General features: G+C 46.9%; 1 protein-coding gene across 3 annotated transcripts in view; it reads right to left on the bottom strand.

Moving 5' to 3' along the window:
* Positions 1-25,355, bottom strand: part of SMG6 (SMG6 nonsense mediated mRNA decay factor) — a 188,931-nt gene that overhangs the window by 86,054 nt on the left and 77,522 nt on the right. For all 3 annotated transcript variants that reach the window (XM_081027244.1, XM_081027245.1, XM_081027246.1), the window contains exons 11-13: positions 16,213-16,329; positions 14,466-14,634; positions 2,896-3,097 (exon numbers count right to left, since the gene is read on the bottom strand). In XM_081027244.1, coding sequence (XP_080883370.1) covers positions 2,896-3,097; positions 14,466-14,634; positions 16,213-16,329 — 488 coding nt within the window. The remainder of the gene's footprint in view (positions 1-2,895; positions 3,098-14,465; positions 14,635-16,212; positions 16,330-25,355) is intronic.

Here is a 25,355-nt window from a genome sequence, read left to right as displayed (position 1 = left end):
GTACTCATACCTAATTGACAGGCTATTGTAAGGACTTAATAAAATAGCTAGTCCAGGGACTGATATGTGCTAGATATTCAAGAGATGTTAATTTTTCCCTGCCGTGGAGAATAAAGCAGAATAAAAGGAAATGAAAGGCAAGCAACACCTTATACAGGATAGCTAGGGAAGACCTCTCTAACAAGGTGACATGTAGAAGGGAGTGAGAGAGCCACACAGCCATCTGGGGACAGAGTGTTTGTTCCCGGTTGAGAGGAAAGCAAGTGCAAAGACCCTTACATAGGAGTGCTTGCCTTATTTGAGGAACAGTAAGGATGCCAATGTGCCCAGAGCTTACTGGGTACGAGGAGAGCAGTCGTAGCTGAAGTCAGAGAGTTAAGAGGGTGTAGGTGACGTCAAGTCATTGAGGGTACTGTAGGCTGTTGTGAAAACTTTGGCTTTTATTCTAAGTGAGAGGAACAGCCGTCAGAAGGTTTTGAACAGAGACGTGACATGATCTTATTGATGTTTTAAAAAGATCATTCCAGTTGCGGTGCTAAAAATAGACCGGGGAGTAAGAGGAGGGAGGAAAGAGAGAAACCAGTCAGAAAGCATTTTGATGAATTGAACTAGGGTGTAGTAGTATTAAGAAAGAATTGTATCTGCATTTATTTTGAGAGTGAAGAAGACATAAATTGCTGATGGGTTAGTTATGGAGATGTGAGAAAAACAAAAGAACCAAGAATAACCCCAAGAATTTTGACACGAGTAACCCCAAAGTCAAAGCTGCCATTTACCAAGATGGGAAGACTGAGGAAAGATCAGGTTTGTAGGGGGAGAAATTCAGGAGTTTGGATTTAGATATGTTGTATTTGGCACACCGATTTCATAGTCCTTGAAGTGGAACCCTACCTCCGTCTCAATGAGCTGGAACTGCCCGGGTAGCCAGTGAGTCACTACCACAGGCTAAGCGCATGGGCTGTGGGCTCTGTTCTTCTCGGCCAGATCATATACTTATCACACACAATGTTCTATCATATCCATGTATCATATCACATACTATCTCATACACATGTATCGTACACTGACCCCGACGCTGGGAGAGCTAATGAGAACACAGGGCTTAGGAAATCTGAAGCTCGTTAGGACTCCTTCGCTGGTCTGCACTAAAAGGCAGCTAACCCAAAAGCCAACTCCCACAACTACCCTCAAGAGTCAAGCCCACCTTGTGATCACATAAGAAGAGAACCAGGATCCCCCGACTCAAGCCCTGGTCATCCACTTTCTCTTCTAACTCTTGAACTGAACATCTCCTACAGAGTGGAAACTGTGTTAGCCGTCCTCGGCCTCACATACTAATCCTATTCTCATCTCCTTAAACCGGAAGAGCAAGGTTTCATTCCACCTTGCACTGGAAAAGCATAAACGAGTATCCCTCTTGCTCTCACATTCCCAACATCCATTAGCCATTAAGTGCATCCAAAGAATATGGGTTTTTGATATGTCAATGTCTAGAACCTTTACCTACTTACAGAAATTTATCCAAAGGGAATATATACCAAAATTCTGCTATAAGAAATCACTTCATTGTTGATAGTGCAAAAAATTGGGAACAGTCCCTTGGTTCAATAAAGCAAAGCCTTGGCATATAAAAGAATACTAAGTGATCATCAACGATTCCATACAAGACTACATTACAAAGTATTGAGTAAAATAAACAGATTACAAATAGTATGTATAATATGACCCCCCGTTTTGTTGAAAAAAGTGCATGCGTATACTAGAAGTTAAATATGATTATATATGATCAGCAAAAATAACAGTGGAGTTACCTTTGGGTAGAGAGATTATACCTAAATTTTTTTTTACTTGTCTACAATGAACTTACAGTCAGTTTGTGTACTACGAAGTGTTTTAAAATTTTTGTGTTTAAAATTTTTGTGTTTAATATAAAATCGCTCATATTTGCAGTTTATGTTTGAAATTTAGTTTTTACTACTTGACTCAAAAAAAAAAAATCTACCTACATGTCTGTACACATACTTCATCTAGGTCAAAAGACTTCCTCCTGAGAAGCCATTTGTGGGCTCTTCCCCCAAAGCCTCTCTCCCAGGGGACATGACGCTAACGACGCCACAGAAAGCTCAGTCACAGGGTTCCCCCGCTCAGCACAGGAGACTCCGCTGCTAGGGTCTGTGGGTGCTACTTCCCCAGCCTAACCACCGCGGCACGGGAATGCGAGGCAGAATGAAACGCCTTGCTCTCTGCACCTGGCCGAAGACCCAACTGTTAAGCAGAGACTAAGAGTTGCATAGTCCCCACCAGGGCAACAGGCAATGGGCTTTGTTTTCTATAAACAGACAGACAAGAAAAAAGTTCAAGTTAAAACACAGTCCTCAGAGGAAGAAAAATAGAAACCAGGCAGCGGGGAATGCTTCATATTCCTAAAAGCTTTTCTGTAAGTTAACACACGGTGTCTGCTTCTCTCTAGTCACCCATTTATCACTCTCCTCCTTAGAGAAGGGAAAAAGCCCTGGCTGTTTTCCTAGTGCAGAGTTTTGTGGCTGGGGGGAAGAAGGAAAAGGGGGAGGAAGGAGGGTGCTTTAAGCATGATGCAAACCATTTGGAGTTGAGTGAGAGCACTGCCAACACAAGCTGGACTATTTAAACAAGTGAGGAAATGATCGTATATACAACATGCCAGCAAGCACACACACACACCAAAGGAAGTCGAGAGGCTTTTTTTTTCAGGACACAGAGCTAGATGTCAGCGGCTAAAAGGTCGATATTTTCCCTTAACACCCTTCTCAATGACTTAATCATGTTCCGTTTGCACAGAAAACTTCCCAAGAATAAAAAAGTCTGGAGAATTAAGAGGAAGGGTGAATGGGGAGTGATGTTTGGCCTGGGGCTGACCTTATCCGAGGTTTTCTCCACGTAGCAGGGGTCCTGAGGGGCAGCCAGCAAGGGGACAAAGCCCGAGAGAAGCCGATCCTCTTCCAGGATGAGAAGGGTGAGGTCATCGTCCGGGTCCTTGTACAGTGGCACCTCAGACTGATTCACCGCGGTCAGTATGTTACAGAAATCAGCCAGCATCGACCACACATCCACAGCAACCCTGTGAGAAATAAGGTAAGAAAAGAGGAGCAGCTCTAAAGAGGGACCAGTTAAAGTATACTAAGCACTTGTGAGCAGGGTGGTACTTGTGGCAAATGTTATCTACTGAGGGCATCTGCCAGGAAATCTTACCCCAAAAGCTAGGAGACAAAATTGCACCCATTGCAGCAATCTGGTGAATGTGTCCATCTATGCAAAGTTGAAATTGATTAGGGGGAGTTTTTAATCCTAACCAGAGAGGGAAAAGAATTTAGAGAATCACTTGCCTAATGCAGGTCCTGTCACCTTTCCAGATAGTGTGCCTGCGACACTTACTCAAACACTCTAGACACCCAGTGCCTGAGGCAGCTCCCAGAATTCCCCCACTCCTGTTCAGCCAAGTATATGCCACACAGACAGCAAGCGAGTGCCAATCTCCCCTCCTCTTGCACAGCCAGAGGGAAGAGTCTGGCTGTGGAAAGAGTCATGTGGGTTCCCCCCCACCCCAATGCTTCAGAAATCTCTTCCTATATATAAGCAGGAAAGCACACACACCCAACAAAAACCTCATTCCCGGCCTGCCAAGCTTCCTATGCACCCAGCAGCTGAACCAGTATCAGTGCTGTCTCGCCATCCTGTTCCTTCTCCTGTCCCTTCCCTGGTGAAAGGTGAGATACATGGTAATCGTCCTGGTCTGCCTGGGACTGTCCCAGTTTCAGCACCGAAAGCCCCACATTCCCAGAAACACCTCAGGCCTGGGCAAACCCGGATGGTTGGTTATCCAAACTGCATATCACCAGGTCCCGGGTGAACTGAGAAGAAACCTTGAAAATGCAAAGGCCAGTTCTCCCCCGTTCAAACTCCAGGGGAGAATTATAAAAAGAAGGTTCATTTTTCCGTCACCATTTGTCAAAAATCTACTGTGGTTCAGATCCCTGCTTTGATGGGCGCTAAGGATCCCTACAGCTTTCTTTTTTCCAGCCCAGGACATACGTAGCTCAAATAGCCAAACTGTGGTCAGATCCAGAGCCTGCCAAGTCTACAGACTTGGCTTTCTTCCCCAGAGGACCACCTAACCAAGTTGTTTGGAACAGGAAGTACCCTATGGATGCTAAGCTGTACTCCAAAAAAGGTGAGACCCATAAAAGAATTACAAAGAAAAGCTTTACAACTAGGTTCAAGAGGTGGAATGGCAAGAAGCAAGGAGCAAGGGGAGCTATACGAATGACCTACATCCTGGAATCTTCCCAGACGAGTTACTGCGCATGAGTCAAATCTATTAGGGAGGGGCCTCAGACCTAAGCAATTTGTTTCTCCTGGAGATTAGGAACCTTTGGGAGATGGCAGAAAACAGGGCATTCAAGGGACATACCACTGAAGGTGATGCTGGAGGAGAAAATGGAGTAGAGGTGTGGGGACTCCCTGACTGGCTCCAGGTGGAAGGAGCCTGCACTGGTTTATTTACTGTAATCACTGCGCTAGGAAAAAGCAATGAAATGAAACATCTTGTTTTCAAGAGTGTCCTGGGAACCAGGCGGAACACAGCCCCATTAATCACACAACGGCACATAATCAACACACGTGTACTGCAGAAGTAACTCGCTTCACAGGCTTTGCCCAGGAAAAAGGACATGATTGGGAAGAATCACCTGAGGGACGAGAGTTTTTTAAAGCCTCTCTCTGCACAGACACCAACAACCAGACTCATTCACAAAGCTCCATCTTTTGGCTCAGCCGGGTTTGGCTGTCAGAAATGTTTAAATATGGAAAAAAATAAACAGTTGCAACACGTTTCTGTGCAGAGATCTGCCTGAGCCCCTTTGTGATGTAATGGGAAACGCGGCATTCAGGCTACCAGCTGTAGAATAAACAGAACTTCGAGGGTTAAAAGGAACTGAACTTTCCACGACCCCATCTGCAGAGAAGAAAATAATAAGAGGAATGATGCACTGCCCCACAGCTCTGATAGTTTATCCTCCGGTCCGGCTGCAGAGACAAGCACCGGATGTGATAGGGCTGCTCAGGGCCGCCTCCGAGGTTAGCGCTGCCCATGGGAGACGCACAGGGAGGCTCTTCCAGCTCCCCACTTCCTCCCCCAGTGCCCTGCTGGCCACTTGAGCCCACTGCCTGAGTCCGATCCCACAGCGCTGGTGAGCTCTGGCCAACAGGCACTGCTCGGCTGCAGAGCAGCAATTTGGAAAATAAACAGGAAAGACGACAGTGAGAAGGAAGAAGGTGAAAAGTCTCCCAGCTGAATTCTTGGCTTGGGGGCCTTGGTTGGTGCTGTGCAGGTCAAGCCTGCTTCAGGATGTAGTTGGGGGTGGGAGGTGTGGGCAACAGCATCCCCGGCCAGGGAGAGGCAGCAGAAAATTACCCACGGCTGCCACAGTGGGAGGCCCCACATCCCTCTCTCATCCTCCCACCCCTACCATCTTGGATCCAAGATGAAGAAATATGTGGTACCATGTGGTTCTCATTACCATGCTCCCCTGTCCCTTAAGGCTCAGATAAACCAAAACTGACTCCTCCCAGAGATTGCTGGCCACCACTAGGGACCCTGCCCACATTTGCCTTTTGCCCATTACCACCCACCTTGTGCCAAAACCTGAAGACTCACTGCAAACATGAGGTGGATGAGAGTTCCTACATCAGTGTGGATTTTTAAGACAGCAGCTAGTGCCAAAAGACATAGGATGTGTCCTGAGTTCCCAACTCCGAAATATAAAGCTACACTGAGCAGAACCAAGGGAATACACAAAATGCTTCAATGATAGATCATTCCTGCCCTGAGCCATTCAGGCTGGTCTTGTGTTGGAACTCTTGATTCTGAGTAGCTGCTTTCTTCTGGTATCTCTGGATTGCCCAAGATCACTTCACATTTCATCATCAGTTATCTTCTCCCTCTGCACCATAGACAAGAACACAGCTAACTAGGCACCCATGGCCCATATGGTGACTCTCCCCAGAAGGCGGGGAAGAAGGGAGTGTTAGAAAAGAAATACTAAAAGGAAGAGGTACTCTGAAAAACTAGGTGAGATGCCTGAACTCAAAAGTTAAGATATTTGCAAAAGGATGAGGTAATTCCTGGAACTTGGGCAACCTCACCTCGGCTTACCCCAATCAGGCCTCCAGGCTGAGAGGTCAGTTCCGTGGGTGAACACAAGGTTTCCTGAGTAGAAGAGGAAAAGCTTAGCTTTTTCCTGCTCTAGTTCCTTATCCCAGTTAGGAGTGCCTTCCAACCTTCACCCTACAGCAGCCCTTGAATACTAAGGATTCAAGGTTGTGCTGGGCTTAGGAACCCAAAGTCAAATTCTGGTGGCTATGAGAAACTTGAAACAGCTCCCAATGTTTTACAAATGCTTGGGAAATGACTCCCCAAAAGGTTTTTCAGATAATGTTGAACCACCTTTGGTTCTAAATGGACCCTCCAGAGTGGTATGGGCTCAGGCAAGTCCCTTGGGCTTATTCTGGTCCCAAGTCATATTTTGGGGAAGCTCTCAGAGCCCACAAAATCCCACTAAAGTTAGGGTGCCTTCTTCACTTAGCAGACACAAAGCAGCCAGAGAATATGAAACTGCGTCCAATGAGTCCGTTTATGGCTCTCAGAATGGTGGCAAGGGAGCCTCTTAGCAGCTGTGATGTGATTAGTGAGCAGGGATCAGCAGTTGCAGGGTGACCCAGTGGCCCAACCCCACAGAACACACCACACACCAGGCAAGCAGACCCCTGGCTGGAGTCTGAACACCAGATCCTAGGTTGGGACAGACCAGAAGTGGCTAGTTAGAGGTATGCACTCAGGACCAAGGCTCACTCACTTCCCCACAGACATGCATTTACTTACTCCACCAGGAAAGGAAAAAAATAAGAGTTAATTTACTTTTTATTGCCTCAGAATTCCAAGGTTTAATGTAGCTGTCAGTTTGAGTGCAGTGCAGCTGCTGGCCGATACAATGCAGCCCAGGCCAGCCCAGGTGACTGGGGAAACACATTTCACAGAAATGAACCAACACACACTCTTGCTGGTTGTTTGGGGGATATTGACTTGGGGAATCAGATTAACCCTTCAGGCTGGGGTTAGTCCTGCAAACAGCATGAGAAAAGCAGCTTTAGTCCAAGGAACTGAGAAGCCCTGGTCTCCGGTGGACCAGTGGATTTCTGTGTTTCTGTAATTTTGGGAGTTTTCTCATACAAGATGTTATTCAGCTACAAGATGCTCTGAAAGATTAAGGTATGAGATATGTGAGGTAAGTAATACCACAACAATCTATCTCCTTCCTAGAACTCACACAAAAAAGGGCAGATCTGCCAGCTTTATAGGGAAGAGGTCAGGTAGGAACCTTTCGGCAAGCTCCATCCAGGGTGGGACCGAGGGAGGAGAGACAGTTTGGAGAGTGGAGTATTCAGGCCCAACCAAGGCTCCGGCCATCCTTCTGGCAAGTCTAAGGAAGACTGAGCCCTCACACACCCCTTCATATTTTTACTGGGGGAACAGGCTGACTGGTGATTAATATCAAGTACAATGACCCCATGTTACAAGCCTGCAGGGGCCTGTGGAGGTGGCCATTTCCTGTGTAATACCAGCTTGTTTAAACACTAACATTCAAACTCCACAGCTGCAGAACAAACCCGGAAAGAGTTGAGTGAGAAGAAGCCCTGCATTGTGTTTCGGAGCTATGGAAGATCAGAGAAGTAGTACAGATGGGAAACGAGTTGGGTCTTTTGGTTCCTGGGGTGAGGAGCTCTGGAAATATAGCCAAGATGGCATGGAAACTATGAAGCTGAAAAAGAGAAAGCCCATGGACTATAGACACAAAGGGAAAAGACAAAAGGCCATAACAAGAGAAATGGTCTTAAGATATACCATATCCTCTTTTTAAAACTTCTTTGCCTGTGGACCATTATACTTGAGCCCACAACTCTCTACATATGGTTCAATGGCCAAAATGAGACCACTGCAATCCTGGCGGACTTCCCACTCCACTGGAGAAAACTGCAGGAGGTAAGCAGAATAGCAAAAATGGTCTTGCCTCCAACAGGTCAACTTGGGCCCTTGGGAGCGTGCCCAACTTAAATTAATTCTGCCCAATGGAGCAAATCAAATTCTGAAGCTCCGTTACCCACACCACTCCAAGAACATAAACTTCTCCATGTTCTCAGCAGTGCGGCTGGAGCTCTATGGCTAACAACAGGTCACGGTAACCTCATTCCAGGGTTTCTCAAGTACCTCTACTGTGCCTCCCTCAACCTCTATCTAGGTCAGTGCCTCATTTGATTGCAGTTCTCCCAAGCCACACTCACATGTACATCCTGTCGCATCACTATGGTGTGTTAAACCCATCAGCACTGTGTGTTTGGGAAAGAGCAGCCCCCAGGGGACCTCGACATCTCCACGGCATGAGTGGAGCCCTCGGCGGCCTCCCTGGTGCGGATTCTCACGGTTCCTGCCTGTCTAAATTTTGAGCTGTAACCACTCCAACACGTCTTCTTAGTTTAGCACACACTGGACCCAAATAACCTCAGCCCAGAGCTGGAAAGTACTCTCCCTGGGGTCAGCTGCTGTACCCTGCTGGGGTCAGACTGGAGCCTTAGGCCAACACCCCTTCCTCTCCCAAGGAGTCCTGTGGGAGGCGTGGGGAGGGGACAGAGGCTCCTGCCGTGGGAGCAATCACGTGTGCCCCACACTCAGCACTTGGAGGAAGAGGAACCCCCTGGTGCCAGGCTGTAGTGCTGACGCCCTAACACGGAGCCAGGGAGACTGGGTGGGGAGCCAGGGTAGCAAAGGGGCTTCCCACAGTCACCACCACTTCCTTCAGGGAAGTGCTGATGGACTATTACTTAGTGACCTCCTAAAATGCCCTTTTGGGAAGACGTATTAAGCGTCCTTGAAGGGGTGCCGATTAGACCTGGGATTAGTTATTTCAGAGCTGCCCTACAAGGGTGAGTGAAATAGCTGTTTTTTAACTCAAGAATTTCTATCTCATCCATAGGGTCAACACATGTAGGCTCCCTGAGGAAAGAAATGAGCTTACTGCACACTCCCTATGTCTCCCTATGTAACAGCACCTCAGAGGGCTCCCTACAAGTCTTTTCCAGCATGCTCTGTAGACTATACAAGACAAGCCATGGAAAAGCAGCAAGTCCAGGAATTTCTGGAGTTTTTTTTTTTTTTTTTACAGTACTCCAATCCAACAGTGTGATAAATGCATCCGAGCTACAATTAGGAAGATATATAGCATCAGAATGCGAAGGTCTGGGCAGCCTGGTGAAACGCGGGCTCTCCAGAGCCCCAGCTATGTTTCCCATTATGTAACCCTGGTCATGGGCAGACAGCCAGACTCCAAATGAAAAAGAGACTCTGGCTTGGCACTGGTTCTATTTTCCTATCCTCATTCGGGGTCAGCGCAGTGTCATACAGCTGCAGAGAAAGCTCTGGGGATTAAACCTGGGAAAGCCTCCAAGACCAGGACCTGGGTTCAAGTACCAGCTGAAAGCAATAAACCAACTGCCACAGCTGGGCTAGGTTTGGATGTTCTCAAAGTCCCCTGACTCTTTCACTTACTGAGAACTAGAGATCAAGATGAGGGAAGATTTGGCTTCAGCAGAGACTATGAAATGAGGTAGGCTGTCCTTCTGCCCTTGCCTTGCCAAAGGTCCTGGGATGCCAGGGGTCACTGTGCTTAGGCTCTTGGAAGACTGTTGCCCCACTCCTCTCCATCACCTGACATTCACAACTTGAGTCATGTGCACTTAGTAAAGTGGGGAATGGCTGCCTCTCCCTTCTAACAGGAGGCCTGGCACAGAAACTGTGCTCCCCCCTCTTCTCTCACACCCCACAAGTAGGTGGCCCCTCTAAACACTGTGGTCTGTTCTAAATAGACCAAAGCACTTGACACTGTCTCTTACAGTGGCCCAAGGCAACTTTCTACACCCTGCTACAATCCTCTGTACCCAAATTTCCTGGGATAGAAAGCCATCTCATTACAGCTCCTAACAGGTACACATGGGAAGTTAACCTACTTACATGTTGACACTGCACACAATACTTACTAAGTACTGTCGTGTGGGAAGGCAAAATGGCCCTGAAATCCTGCCCCCATCACTCTGCAGTGTCGGTGATATTGTCACGTCGGCCCAAGTGTCGCACAGGTGCCTAAGTGGCTCTTGCCTAAGAAAAGCAGCCCTGACCAGAAAGAAGAGGAATATGGGCAAGAGGAGAGAACCAAGGAGAGTGAGGGTGAGCGCTGGAATTCCCCTAGGAAACAAGGGGATGCTGTGAAATGACTCTCGAACTGTACAAGGAAGGGAGGTAACAAACTAGAGCCAGGGAGATTAAATAAGGGTCCGAGTGTGTCAGGGAGACAATCTGGGGGTGGGGGTTCCTGGAGGAGAAGCAGGGTATCTGGCCACCTTGTCTTAGGATCACTGAGGAATCTGTCTTCACAGAGAACAAACGCAGGCAAAGACCAACGAAAGCACACAAAGTAGAGGCGCTAAGTGGAAACCATTTCCTTCCTCCTCTCCTGAGAGCATTCCTAAACCCTCCAAAATGAAGATCACACAAGGACCTTAAGAGTGTCAGAGGGATTACTATTCTGACACCTACAGAACTAGCTGTAGTATGTGATTCCTTATGGCCTTAAAGAAAAGGCTCCAATATATGACAGATCAGTAGGCATCAGAAGCAACTTTGAAACTCACAGAACCACCACACCTTGCCAATCTTTCAACCATGGTATTTACTCAGTAAGTGCTAGGCAGCTACATGAGAAACTAGGAAGGAGGGAGATAAATTAACATTCCTCTTTTCCAGTGCTTGGATCTGAAGGCTATGAGTAGAACTACGCTCAGTGGTGGTCAGGTTAGGTTTGCTCTGTCCAACAGTGGCACCAGCCCTCAAACCACCATGCCTTGTGGTCAGGGCCCAGGAAAGTAAACCCCTTCCTTTATGCTTAAACTTGCATTCCAGAGACAACCAGATGCTGTTCCTGATGGCAGAGAGGGACAGCTCGGAAGGGAACTCGATTCTCTACCACACTAACTTCTCTCATCCAGGCTTCATCAGACAGTAAGTGGGACCCACAGCTATAGAAACTTGTTTACTGGGCAATCGGATTCAATATACTATTTGGTCAGATTTCCTTCCCCAATGAAGAAGTCTAAAAAGATGAAGCAAATTTGACTCGAGTCCCAACCCCCTCTGCCTCTCTGTAGCCCAGGAGGTGAAGCCCAGCTGGGGATGGCTGTAGCTCAGGACCACGTGCCCAGCTGCTGATTGAGCCCTTGCCCAAAGATGGGCAGCAGCTCGCATAAGCCGGCAACGGGCCATTTGCTACAGCATCCAAAGAGAAATCAGACTCAGCACCTCAAGCAAATGAGGCCCAGCACTTCCTGTGTGAGCTTTCCATTTCTTCAGCCAAACAAAAGCCAAAGAGAGCAAGGGAGGGAGGCAGGATGAAGGGAGACGGCTGCAGAAGAGAGTTAACAGCCCTGATGGCCCAGGATATGGGTAAACAGGGGCTGGATGGACCGTATCTAAGGGACTTGTGGTGGTGAGGTGACCCAGGGAAAGCCCAAGCTCCAGGGACTGATGGTCTGCCTCCCCACCCCCTGAAAGGAAGGGAAGAACACTCGGTGATTCTTGCACATGCTCAGAAGCAGTGGCTTCAGATATTTGGAGAGCTGAGCCTTTCTTCGTCATTTTTCTTCCAAAACTGCAAATCGCCTAGTTGGCATTATAGATTAACGGCCTGAAAAGTTTGAAGCTGTACATGTTCACTCTTTGGGGAACATGGTGGGAAACAGCTGACCCCTAGCCAGCAGATCTGTCAGTTCCTTTGTGTGGCCCCAGCTGCCTACTCAGGGCTCAGCCCTGGCTCCTCAGGCCTCAGCCTGGAGTGCGTTGTGGAAAGCTAGGCGGTGTACAGAGGAAAACGCAGAGAACTGTTTGATGCTGTGAGCATCTCTCACACGGTTCGAGTTAGAGCCGGGGGGGGGGGGGCGGGGGGCATAGGGAAAGAGGGCCAAACAGTCCAGGGGCACATCTTGGGGTGACAAACAAGAAAGCTCAGTCATTGCTGGCCAGAAATCTCTGCTGTAACATGCCCTCTGTGGGGCACTCCCAAGTCCAGAGCTCACATGACTAGCCCCCAGCCCAGAGAAGCACCCCTCCACACTCCCGGGAAGTGCCGTCTGCAGGAGCCTACGTCTTCATACTGTATTCTCCAGTGTCTTCCCCCTCCCAGAGGAGCACTAGAGAAGAATGATGAGATGCTGGGTATGGATGCCTGTTACCAAACACACGTACATACACCCAACACAGAGCAGAAAGGAGCTCTGAGTGCACTGCACCTGCCACAGACCACAGTACAGAGAATGGAAGAGGGTGGGAGGGGAGAAAAGGAGCCGGAAAGGAGAAGCAGAGAGGTAAAGACAGGGAGACACAGAGAGTCCGCGAGAGAGACGGAGATAGGAAGGGAGAGAGAGCGGAAGGAAGAGGGAGGGAGAGAGTTGAACACTCAACAGAATTGACCAGAGAGGGGCACCTACCTGCAAATACATTAAGACACAACTGTGCAAATACGAACACACACCGTGACACTAACACAGAGAAGAATGGGACACATGGAAACGTGGATATAGATCAGGAGTTGGCAAACTTTTTCTGTGATGGCCTAAACAGTAAATATTTAGCTTTGTAGACCATAAGGTCGCTGTCGCCGCTACGACTCCTCTCTGCTGGTGCAGTGTGAAAGCAACCACAAACAAAGCACGGACAAATACGAATGGCTCTGTTCCAACGCGACTTCACGAACACCGAAATCGGACTTTCATATCATTTCCACAAGAAATGAAATATTCTTTTTTAAATGTTTTTCCCCAACAGTTAAAAACATGTAAACCATTCGCGGCTCATGAGCCATAGTTCGCCGTTCCCTGGTATAGACACACACAGACACAGCAGAGGCAGACAGAGGCAGGCAGGCAGGGACAGGCAGGAGGGGTAGGCAGAGGCAAGAGGGCAACAGGTGAGGCAGGCAAGAGACGCAGGTGCGGCAGGGAGAGGCAGGTAGGTACAGGCAGACCCTCACACGCAGAAGTCCCCCCTCCAAATGAGAGACCCAGTCATGGACAAACACAGACACAGGCCGTCTTGGACACAGACATTCAGGCACACATACAAAAACACACTCCCACAGGACACAGACACACACAGAGACATGGAAAGGACCAAAGGAGACATGGGCTGACATGGGCCCAGCATCAGACACAGACACAGATGGACATGGATACGGGCACAGAAACATAGAGACACAGAAACACATTGCAACAGACCCTTCATGGGGACACATGAACCCCGCGCACAGACCCACACAGTCAAGGACAGAAAGACAGATATGAACACAGCCTACGGACACATACACAACAGGCATGGACAGGTCCAATGAAAGACCCTTCGGTGGACAGACCACCAGAGACAGAAACACAGACCCTCACACTCAAATATAGACAGACACACAGAGACAACCAGACCCAAATAAGCATACACACAGATACAGTGCACCACAGATACACACAAGAAACAGCCGTATGTGGTTGTGTAACAATGTGAATGTAAAATGCCACTGAACTGTACACTTAAAAATGGGTAAGATGGCAAATTTTGTTATATATATATTTTTACCCTGATTAAAAAAAGAAAGAAAAAAGTCATACAAACACGCAAACAGATGTATATAGATACGCCCAGGCATACACACCAGTACCCTAGCCCAACACACGCCACACCAAGAAATGCTTGGACAGACACCACACTGAAACACAGAGACACAAAGACAGGGAAAGAAGCGAATGAGGAAAGAGGTGCATGAGCTCCCCACTCTCCACACTACAATGTCGTGAGAGGGAGGAAGGCAAGGAGACAGAGGGCGCAAGACAGCACGAGAAGCAGAGAGAAGTTGCCTGAAAGACGCATAGAGATAAACCACAAGTTTTAGGGGTTTTGGGGGGAGAGAAACAGACAGACAAAGTCTCACACACATTAATACACATCCAGAGCCAAAAGGCAGCACAGAAACAGTGAACATGAACAATGTAAGTGAATGAGAGAACAAGAGCAAGAAAAAAGAACAAAACAGAGCACGCTAGGGAGAGAAAAAGAGACTGAGAGAGGAGGAGGAACGAACCAGAGAACAGGCCAAAATAACCTTCAACATCAAGGGACAAGGAAGGTGTTCAGAGAAGGGGAAAAACAAAGTTCAAATGAGGAGGGAAGAGAGAAATGGGGGGCTGTGGAGGAGAGGAAATGAAGAGGAGGACGGGAAGGGGAGCTGTGGGGACGCAGGAGGGCCAAGGCCAGCCGGCAGTGCTGAGGGAATGAGCAGCTGACTCACTGTGAGGGCAGGTCCAGGGCTGTGGGCGGAGGATTCCAGGTGTGTGGGTAGCCGAGCATCCAGTCTGACCAGACCTTCACGCTGGGGAGCAGTTCCTTCAGGTCCAGGACGAAGGAAGACACCTTGATGTCATCTTGGTCATCCCCATCCTCAGGAGAGGACAGCTGAGCTGCAGAGGCAAAGGGTGAGAACTGGGCCTATGTCTGCTGTGGCCCCCGAGTGAGGCCTGGGGCGCTGGGACGGCAGCAAGCTCTGAGGGAAGGGAGACCAAGGCGACAGGAAAGCTGGGCCCAGAGGCGAAGGACAAGTGCCAGCACCTAAGAGGATTCTGAAAAGCAGGACAAAGAGAGAACCAGTGCACTGGGTCTGCCCCTGCAGACAGCTGTTTCTGCTCCACCTGTGGCCTGGCTGAAGCTGCTACTCTGGCCTCTACCAACCCGTTTTAGCTTTCCTTCCGCACAGTACTCAGGTGGCACCAGAGTTCCTGCCACAGCTGCATAACCTGAATTCAATCATGATGAAATTGATCAGAGAAACCCAAATTGTGGGACATTCTACAAAATAAATGGCCTGTACACTTAAAAATGTCAAGGTCGTAAAGCCCAAAGAAAGATGGAGAAACCACTCCAGATTGAAGGAGACTAAAGAGACGTGACATCTAAATGCAAAGTGTGATCCCGGAGTGGATCCTAGACCAGACAAAAACATCTTTTTTAGGACAATTGGTACAAACTGAATAAGGTCTGTAGATTCAATAATAGTACTATATCAGTGTTGGTTTCCTGAATTTGATAACTGTAGTGTCATGTAAGAGAGTGTCCTTGTTATCAGGAAATACACAGTCAAGTATTTAGGGCTAAAGGGCTACCATGTATGCAACTTACAATCAGATGGTTCAGAAGTAAAATAGTTAAGTGTAAGTCTAGTGTGTGTATAAAAAGAGAGACAACTTGAATCAAATATGGTCAAATGTTAACAACTGGGGAATCTGGGTGAAGGGTCCGTAAGAGTTCTTTGTATAGTTCTTGTAACTTTTCTATAAATTTGAAATTGTTTCAAAATTAAAAGTTACTGCCACCCTCCCTCCCCAAAAAGGCAGCTGCAGAGGCTAGAGGCATTCACAAAGCTGATGTGGCAAGAGGATGAAGAGGGCCTTCACTATTCACCAATACTGATCCAGGAGCTGAAAGGAAGGTGCAGTCTTCAGCCCAGCCCTGCCTTACACAGCTCAGCACTCGGCCTTGGAATTCTAAGGGCCGCCTTGAAGAATATAGGACACTGCTCAACTCAAGTGATCAAAACAGCCCCTGCTCTGGTCCAGTGAGTCTCCCAAGACAGCTGGTCCACAGCGGTTATAACACCCACCAGATGCCAGACAAAGGGAGGTATATAGAGGGGAGAAACCAAAACATCCATGATGAACAAAAAGGGAAACTCATTTTTCTGTTTTTTAAAAGTGGCAGGAACACACAGCAGCTCATAGGTACAGTGAAAATACTAACTACGAAAGGAGAAAAGAGGGAAAGAATAGTTCCACAAGGAGGAAAGAGGGCCCCAGAGGTAGTAATCAGACAGCAAGAGGAGGTGGGATTAGTTAGGTGGACCAAAGGAAGAGGGTACATTGGGAAGTGGAAGAATGGAGAGTGGAAGATGAAGACACCGAGAGTAGTGTGACATTCTGAGCTTGTCGGGATCGGGCCGAGGCAGCTGGAAGGCCAGCCAGTCAGGGGGGCCCTCATCTGCTTACCTTTGGCAGACTCCTTAAGTAAGTGGGTACAGCGCTGCACCAGGAGAGAAAACATGGCCAAGCCCAGGGCTGCGGCTTGCTCTTGGATCACAGAGCGACACTCCTCCGAGAAGCAGTCTGAGGAGAGGCAAATGAAACTGCATCAGTATGCTGGAGGTCCCAGGGCTACTCTTCCTGGCCTCACTAAGTCACAGCCTTGGTCACTTCACTGAGTTCCTTTTCCTCACTCTAGACTGCGGGGAGTAACGGTCCCTCTCTCGAAGGATAGTTGTAAGGCCAAATACAGTAATGCACGCAGAGCACTTACCACGATGCCTGGCGTGTGGTAACATTATTAGAGGGACCGACCGTGTGCATTCTGCATCACATCGCTTCCGTAGCACCAGTTACTCCCAGGTGTGCTGTCTGAGCTACAGCTGCAGGCTCTCTGTTTTAGTTAGCTACTGATAATGTAAAGCCATGCTAACAAGAACTCATGTTTAATTAATTCAGTCTCTCTAATGTATAGATAGCAGGAGTACAGTCACCAATTAAGAACAGAAATCTACAAATGTAAGAGTATCTTCTTGAATCACCAACCTTTGGTTCCATCCTAACCTCCTCTATGCTCCTCTCCTAGGAGAACACATATGACACTTACAAATAATCTATTTTCACTGAATGAGTGACTTTTATATAGGACAGTGCATGGTATACAATAAGTACTTAATCGTGTTAGTGTTTCTTTTCACAAATTCTTTCTCCTAGGGCGAGGCAATGACTCTGGCTCCCAATACGAGCACCCTTGCCTCACTTTCTCAGCCTGGCTAACTTCCTTCTGGCTGCAGGTCAGTGAAAGGACCCACCGTGGTGCTGGCCAGAGCTCTTATTTGGCAAAAGCTCCATGTGCACCCCGAAACCGCTGCCTCACCTTCTCCTTGTCAGTGCCCCTCCCTGGGAGCCACTTCCTCCAGACTTGAGCGGAGTCAGTGACAAACAGAAGGCAGCAGTCCAACCTGCAGCCTCAGAGGAGGAGACACCCAATACACGCAGGAGATGAAATCAGGGGCCAGGCTCACTTACTCTGGCAGCAGCTAATCTGTTAATTCCCTCTGTAATACAGGAGAACTCTCAAATCTCTAAGTGTTAAAAGGATAATTAGCCACATGTTGTGCTCTCTGTCCCTGACTGCATTTTAACCTTGATAGTCAAGGGGGAGCCCTCTTCCCTCAGTCTCCACTGACACTAGTTTTGTCAATAGGCCTAACTGAAGTCTCTACTCCAGGAGATACTACACAACCACATTTATTCCTAAGCATCCTCACCACAGGCGCAAACATGATTGGAGTATACAAAGCTAGCCCCGAACCACTTTAGAAAGCCATGGGAGTGAGAAGGAGCAGGCTACTGCTCAGAAGGTCCCAACATATGAATAGCATCTTCTATTGTGGCTTTCCCACCAGCCTTCCAGATGCCCAGTGGTTCCGAATGTCACTCTCTAACTCTCCAACTCAACTGCGGCGGGCAGTAAGGAAGTGGTAACAACCCATGTGATTAGAATAGATCACCACTCATTCTTCTGGTAAGGCCCTGAAACTGAGAGACAGAAAACAAGCATGTAAGAACCAAGAGGAAGGAGGATGGAAAGTAGGAAAGGGAAGATGTGTAAATCATCCCAAGAAAAGTTGCCAACATCTCCCCTCCACCCCTTCAATAGGCGGCAGCACTGTCTGTACCATCCCAACTCAGCCCAGGCCCCTGCCACACAGTGCCAGCAGCCTGCCTCTAACTGGCAACACAGCTTGCAATGCAGGAATAAGTCTGGAACAGAGGAGGCTATGATAGGACAAGTGGAGGCTACATCCTGGTGGGTGACACACTGAGTACACACTGGTGTCCCCTCATCAATTAGGCATCTTAGGTAGGAGTTACCTGCACACAGAAGGCCCTCAGAAGAAATGGCTGTTTGCTCCAAGAGACTGGTATATCGAGAAGCCCAAAGCTACAATAAGACACTCATTAGCCTGGATAAGACGGGGCGGGGAAATTACTTTCACCAAGTCCATTTCTATTTTTATGACAAATAGCAATCTCAGGCTAGACTATTTCTTAGAATTCAAAGTGGGGGCCCCCACTCAAAGAGGAGCACGAACTGCTTAAGAACAATGATACCTGTGGCCTCTGGGGAGTCCAGGCTGGCTCCGTATTTAAGCCTCCTGCAATAGGGTCTGGGGACCAGGTGGGGGAACAACTGGCGCCTCTTTGCTGTTAGGTCTAGAAGAGCTCAGTGGCTTCTCAGAGCAGCAGCTGCAAGGCAGCTTCATGACGGCTGGTTCTTGGCCATGGTTAGGTCACCTCAGCCGTTTTTCCACCTCTCACCTTCTCAGACGGGCCTGAGAGCACTCCCTGATGGGTGTCTGGTCCGACTGATGGGGAGGTACAAACCACTAAGTTTTACTGCTCTGATCAAGTGGGTGGCAATACCTCAGCTCTGTGGGGGTCAGAACGCCTAGGTTTCAGACAGCCCTCTGAATGACCATTTCATATGGAGTCCTTTCTGGAAGGCCTGCCCTTCTCCATGGCTCCATGGTACCACAAGCATATACTATGCATCTACAAACACGGCTACAAGTAAATCAGGGTCCCTACAACTGTGGGACATTTCAGTCAGGTGAAAAAAAATAGTTATTTAACCACGTAACCATGGCAACATAGACCCAGTGCCTCCAGTAAGAAATATCTTAAGTGCTATGGTAGCTTCAGGAGATGCTCTTCCCCTCAGCCGTGCTTCTGTGGGCTAGAAGCCATATGATGCCATTCTTTGAAAAGTATTCACTTTTCACAAGTAAATAGGAAAACCGTATCAAGGTTCCCAGAGTCCACCCACTTTGGGGCTAGACCTGGGAAATGGGGCCCAGTCTGATGAATGCCCATATATATCCCTAGAGTAGGGCTGGGCCAGGCCAACAAATGATGTGGGTGGGGGAGGAAAAAGCATTGTTTGCCTTGGTATTTGCCTGGGTTCCTCTGGCTTTGTGTCAGGTAGCAGGAGCCTGACATGAGCTGAGGAACTCATTAACATTGTGAGACAGCCTTTCCCCTTCTTTCCAAAAGCAGGTTTGCTCAAGGGTTTAGGGGGATGGTTCTAGCTACGGAAGTCAGATGGAAATATTTCTTACCAAGAAAGTCACCTGAGGTCTGAACTTGGTTTTGCCCTTTCCCACATGCTCTCAGATGGGCAGGTGACCACGGCTCCCACTATTCCTGCGGCCAAATACCTGCTCAGGCTGAAATACTCTTCTTGCTCCTATGTAACAGGGAGACTTTCTCATTTTTCTGAGAACATATTCATGGAAAACATAAACCAACTGTCGTCAAAGTTGTATGAAATCAGGAAATGGAGCGGCCGGGAGAAGGCTGCCATGTGGCCGGATGTTATGTATTTCTAATTAGTGCTATACATCTTTCAACAGCAAGTGTCCTTCTGCTGGGAAACACAACACACTGCCCTTGTTATTGTAACTGTCAGAGAAGTGCTTAAACAGATAATCTCCAGGAAAAGTGATAAACACGTCCCCTCTCCCACCAGTGTGTGTGCGACGGTGCTGCCAAAGCAAAGCTGTGCTTGACGGCTCCAGGATGGCAAAGCATCCTCCTGCAGGAAATGGGAGTGAGGCAGGAGGGGTGGAGAGGGAAGAGGAGGGGAGAGGCAGGCCCACCTGCTTGGACACTTTAAGCCCAGCCAAGAGACAATGGTTCAGAACCATCGCTTCTTATCAACTCCTGGGTCAGGGAGAGATTTGGAGGAAATCAGTATCAGTAGGGATGAGGTCTGGCTGGTCAAAAAAAGAAAAAAAAATACACACACACACACACACACACACACACACACACATCTGGCAGTAATGGAACAAGCAGAGTTCCCCGGTGCACAAAGCCAGCTTCCTGGCAAGAGGAGAAGAGTAATGAAGGGAAGACACAGGATGGATGACACATAAGTATGATACCCTGACAGCAGCAGAAGGGATTCAGAGGGCACTGGGGTCCTCCAGTCATTCCAGCAGAAAGAACCAACTATTTGCCTGGCTGCTTCACTAATAGCTGGAGAAAAATGCAGGCAAGACCACTTATTCACTGATTCCCTCCCCACCGGCTCCTCCCAAAGGGAGGAAATGAATGGTCAGTCACCTCCAAACTAACACCACCTGGAGGCGATTTGTTGGCTCTTATCGTTCAGACATAAGACTGCTTTTCTCATGAGTCAGTCACCAGTCAGACACAGGGCTGGCACAGCTCCTGAACAGCCCACCCAGACCTCCTTGTCTACAGGAAGTGGGCAGTGAGAGGTCTTTCGACTGCTGCTGTGTGAGCCAGAGTGCTCTGTGGCAGTTGCTGGCTAAAGAGAAGGTGGAGGAGGCAGTCATCGTACAGGAACCAGACAAAATCTCAGAGCAAAAACAGAGATGCCCATGCCATCAGGACATAATTTCCTTCCCTGAGGAGAATAAATGAGTCAGAAGAATCAAGCACCAATACTCCCAAACAAATTGTTTATGCACAAAGGCAGAACACAGGCTGAGTGGAAGCCAAGCCACGACATACCCCCGAACAGGGTACAGCTGAGATAAGACAGAGGCATGTGAAGGGTAACGCTTCTTCCCTAAGAGTCCCTACTGTCATGCCTGCTACTCCCTTTGGATTTCCCAGGATTGTAAAACTCTAACTTTTAGTGGGCAGATGTGGAGCAAAGGAAATCCCAACCTCCTAACAAAAGTGATTGCTCCCATTATTTCCAGAAATATTTGAGTGCCCGACTGTGGAGGATATAAAGGAAAATAGGATCCTGTCCATGAAAAGACGATAATTGAATGAGGAAGACGGAAAGAATAGATACCCAAATAACTGTAATTCGTGACAATGCCTTACATGCCATAAGGAAGATGGAAGGAAGATGCTTTCTGTCACCAGAGGGAAAGGAAACCATTTCCAGCTAGTGTCTATCAGAGGTTTGGTGAAAGAGAGCATTTCTGAGCAGGGCTGCCTAAGGTAATGATGGGATGGGCAGGATAAAGGAGGGACTGTGTGTACTCAGGAGGCAGCAGGTGGGGACACACCAAACATGTTCCCTGATGGCAAGCACTGTGCTCAGCCTGCTCTGTATGGGGACTGAAAAGCACAGGCCCTGTGGTGCCACGGCAAGGGAGACAGACTTGACCAGGCAGGCAGTGAGGAAGGCACTCGGCTCAAGGTTTCTGAATGAAGCAGAGGGATTTCATGAAGATTAATCCAGTTAAAGCATTTAGGACAGATTAGGGTAACTAGAAAAAGGTAGCAGGGAGGGAGACCAGGTGGGAAGCTAAGAGGGCATGAACTTGTTTGAATTAAGAGAAATTATATGTAGAGTACTTCATAAAGCTTAGAATAGCAAATAAATGTAACATCTTTCTTACAAGAGGTGGAAGAAGGATGAGAAAGGAGTGCACAGATGTCAGAAAGGCCACAGAGAGAAAATTGAAAGAAGGTGGAGATGAGGTGGGGGAGGTAAGGGGTGAACTGAAACAGGTCAAAGGCTCTCATTGCTAATCTCGGCAGGTTGCACAGCATCCTGAGACCTCCAGAAGGATAACACCCACCAAACAAGATTCAGGAAATGGGCAGAAATTTGGGACTGCAGAACACCTGGAGGGAGAGAGGTTCGCATCAAGGAGTCCCCAAGTTCCTGCCCACTTGGCTCGGGGCCAGTCCTGTCTTTCCAGAACAAAGACACTTCAGGGGGTCAGAAATACTTGAGGAAGACCTTGCATAAGGAGGCCTGGGAAGTCTGAACTGGCTCTCCCTGTGGAAGCCATTAGATATTCAGCACTTCATTTGTTTCCAATTCTTGTATGAGTGCAGCTCCAGGCTGTGGGGTGAGAGGCTCCTCTCTGACGTAATCAGGAAGCAGCTGCAAAATTAAGGAATCCCTCATGACATCATAAAAAGGGTCGATGGTTTACTGGGGAAAGTATAAAAATTAATTACATATTCCCACATGACTCCCTTCCCCTAAAGCTGTACACACCCCCTCCCACCTTCACACATTCTCTCATCAACAACATCCAGAAGCTACCTCACCAAACAGGGTACAAAAGGGCAAACAAAACCCAGGAAGAGAAAGTTCTTTGATGTACCCACTGTCTGCCCCATGCATTTGGAACTTAACAAGTGATCACTTTATCCTGGAATTTTTATACATGTAACATGTTTCCCAACAAAATTATAAGCCCCTTAAGGAAAAGAGCTATGTCAAAGCTTCATGTCCTTGAAAATTAGCACCATGGAGGGGTTCAAGAAACGTTTGTTGTTTATAACAGTAGGTATACTTGCCTCTCTCATTTGTGAATCTTAACCATAAACAACATGATTCTACTGTGGCCAGAAATGATGATCAAGATATACTGAGACCTGCGTTAGGCACAAAACATTTATATATTATCTTAAAGCTTTACAAATGATTTGCAAAGGAGTATTATTCTCCCTTTCTGAGAGTTGAGGAAACAGACTCAGGTAAGTTAAATGACTTGCACGAGGTCACAGAGCCAGGAGGTGTAAGAGCTGGGATGTGAATTCGAAACTGACTGCTATTGTATCCACAGTTTTTATACCTAGCTTTCAAACCCCTGCAATTCAAGCTTCAAACTCCAATTGCTCCGTTCTCCTTTGCTATGAACACGAAAACCTCAGACTACTTCAATCACACAAAAGCTCTATGTGGAAACCAACTATGTGGAAACCAAAACTTAAAATACGATACCATTCACAGTAATGCCAAATGAAATGAAATACTTATGTATAGAACTAACAAAATATGCATAGGATCCCTATGCTGAAAATGAAAAAATGCTGATGAAAGAAATCAGAATAACTGGAGAGACTTACCATGTTCATGGATTGGAGGACTCAACATTGTAGAGATAGCAGTTCTCCCACATAGATCTCTACAGGCTTAATGCAATAACTACCAAAATCTCAGCAAAGATCTTTTGTACCTAAAGACAAGCCTATTCTAAAGTTTATATAAAAAGGCAAAGGACCTAAACAGCTATAACAATTTTGAAAAAGAACAAAGTGTGAAAAATCATTCCTCCCAAGGTTAAGTCAAAGAAAGAAGGATTGCCTTGTTAACAAATGGTGCTGGAGCAATTAGATACCCACAGGCAAAAAAAAAAAAAAAAAAAAAAAAAAATGAACCTTGACCTAATTCTCACATCTGATATAATACTTACCTGAAAATGGATCAAAGACTTAGATGTAAAACATAAGACCATAAAACTTTTAGGAAAATAATAGAAGAAAATCTTCAGGACATAGGACTAAGCAAAGAGTTCTTAGATGTGAAACCAAAAGTGCAATCTATAAAAGGAAAACTGATACACTGGACCTCATAAAATTAAAAACTTTAACTCTGCAAAAGACTCTGTAAGGGGATGAGAGAGAAATTACAGACTGGGAAAATATATTTGCAAATTATACATCTTACAAAGGACTAGTGTCTAGACTATATAAAGAACTTTCAAAACTCAACAGTAAGAAAACAAACAATCCAATTAGAAAATAGACACAAGATATGAACAGACATTTCACCAAAAAGATGAAATATAAGCACATGGGAAGATGTTCACTATCATTAGCTATTAGGGAAATGGAAATTAAAACTACAATGAAATAATCACTAAACGTCTACCAGAATGGCTAAAATAAAAACTAGTACCACCAAAAAGCTGGTGACGATGCAGAGAAATTAGATGACACATACATCGCTGATCTGAATGTAAAATGGTACAGCCCTCAGGAAAACAGTTTGCCAGTTTCTTCTAAAACTAAAAATGCACATATGATATGATTCAGCAGTTACACTCTTGGACATTTATCCCAGAGAAATGAAAACTTATTTTTGCAAAAAAAACAACACACAACCTGTACACAAATGTTCATAGCAGATTTATTCCTAATAGCCTAAAACTGGAGACATCTCAATGTCCTTCAATGGGTGAATGGTTAAATAAACTATGGAACATCATACCATGGAACACTACTCAGCCATAAAAAGGAAAAAACTACTGACACGTGCAGTAATGGGATAGACTGTCAAGGAACGATGCTGAATGAAAAAGCCAATTTCAAAAGGTTACTTCCTCCATGATCCCATTTATATAATCTTTTTTAAAAATTTTTTTAAAAAGATTTTATTGGGGAAGGGAACAGGACTTTATTGGGGAACAGTGTGTACTTCCAGGATTCTTTTCTAAGTCAAGTTGTTGTCCTATCAGTCTTAGTTGTAGAGGGCGCAGCTCAGCTCCAGGTCCGGTTGCCGTTGCTAGTTGCAGGGGGCACTGCGCACCATCCCTCGCGGGAGTCCAACCGGCAACCCTGTGGTTGAGAGGACGCGCCCCAACCAACTGAGTCATCTGGGAGCTCAGCGGCAGCTCAGCTCAAGGTGCCGTGTTCAATCTTAGTTGCAGGGGACGCTGCCCACCATCCCTTGCGGGACTCGAGGAATCGAACCGGCAACCTTGTGGTTGAGAGCCCACTGGCCATGTGGGAATCGAATCCGCAGCCTTTGGAGTTAGGAGCATGGAGCTCTAACCGCCTGAGCCACTGGGCCAGCATATATATAATATTCTTGAAATAATGTAATTATAAAGGTGAAGAACGAAGGTTAGGATTTGGGGATGGGAGGAGGTAGGGATGGGTCTAACGGGGTGGCATGAGCAGCTTTGTAGTGATGGGAACAGTTCTGCATCTTGACTGTGGTAGTAGTTACATGAAGCTACCTGTGTGATAAAACTGCGTGAAACTACACATACAAACACAAACAAGTGCATGCATCACTGGTGAAATCTGAATAAAGGTCTGTGGGTTGTACCAATGTCAATCTCATGGTGTTGCTATTGTGCTGAAGTTATGGAAGGAGGGATGAAGGGTGCACAGTACATTTTTTTTTACAACTTCTTGTGAATCTATAATTATTTCAAAATAAGAAGTTTAAAATACGTAAACAAATACAAGTAACAAACAAAACAAACCCCAAAAAGATCTGACACAGGATTCCAGAAACTTTTCTCTTTTACATAGAAAAGGGCTACTTAAGACATTTTGGGGACATGTTCTCCGTGCGTTGATGG

The sequence above is a fragment of the Rhinolophus hipposideros genome, assembly GCF_964194185.1.
Source record: "Rhinolophus hipposideros genome assembly, chromosome: 20".
NCBI classification, from domain to species: domain Eukaryota; kingdom Metazoa; phylum Chordata; class Mammalia; order Chiroptera; family Rhinolophidae; genus Rhinolophus; species Rhinolophus hipposideros.
Note: the sequence above shows the minus strand (reverse complement) of the source record. Positions and strands in the feature narration are given on the sequence as shown.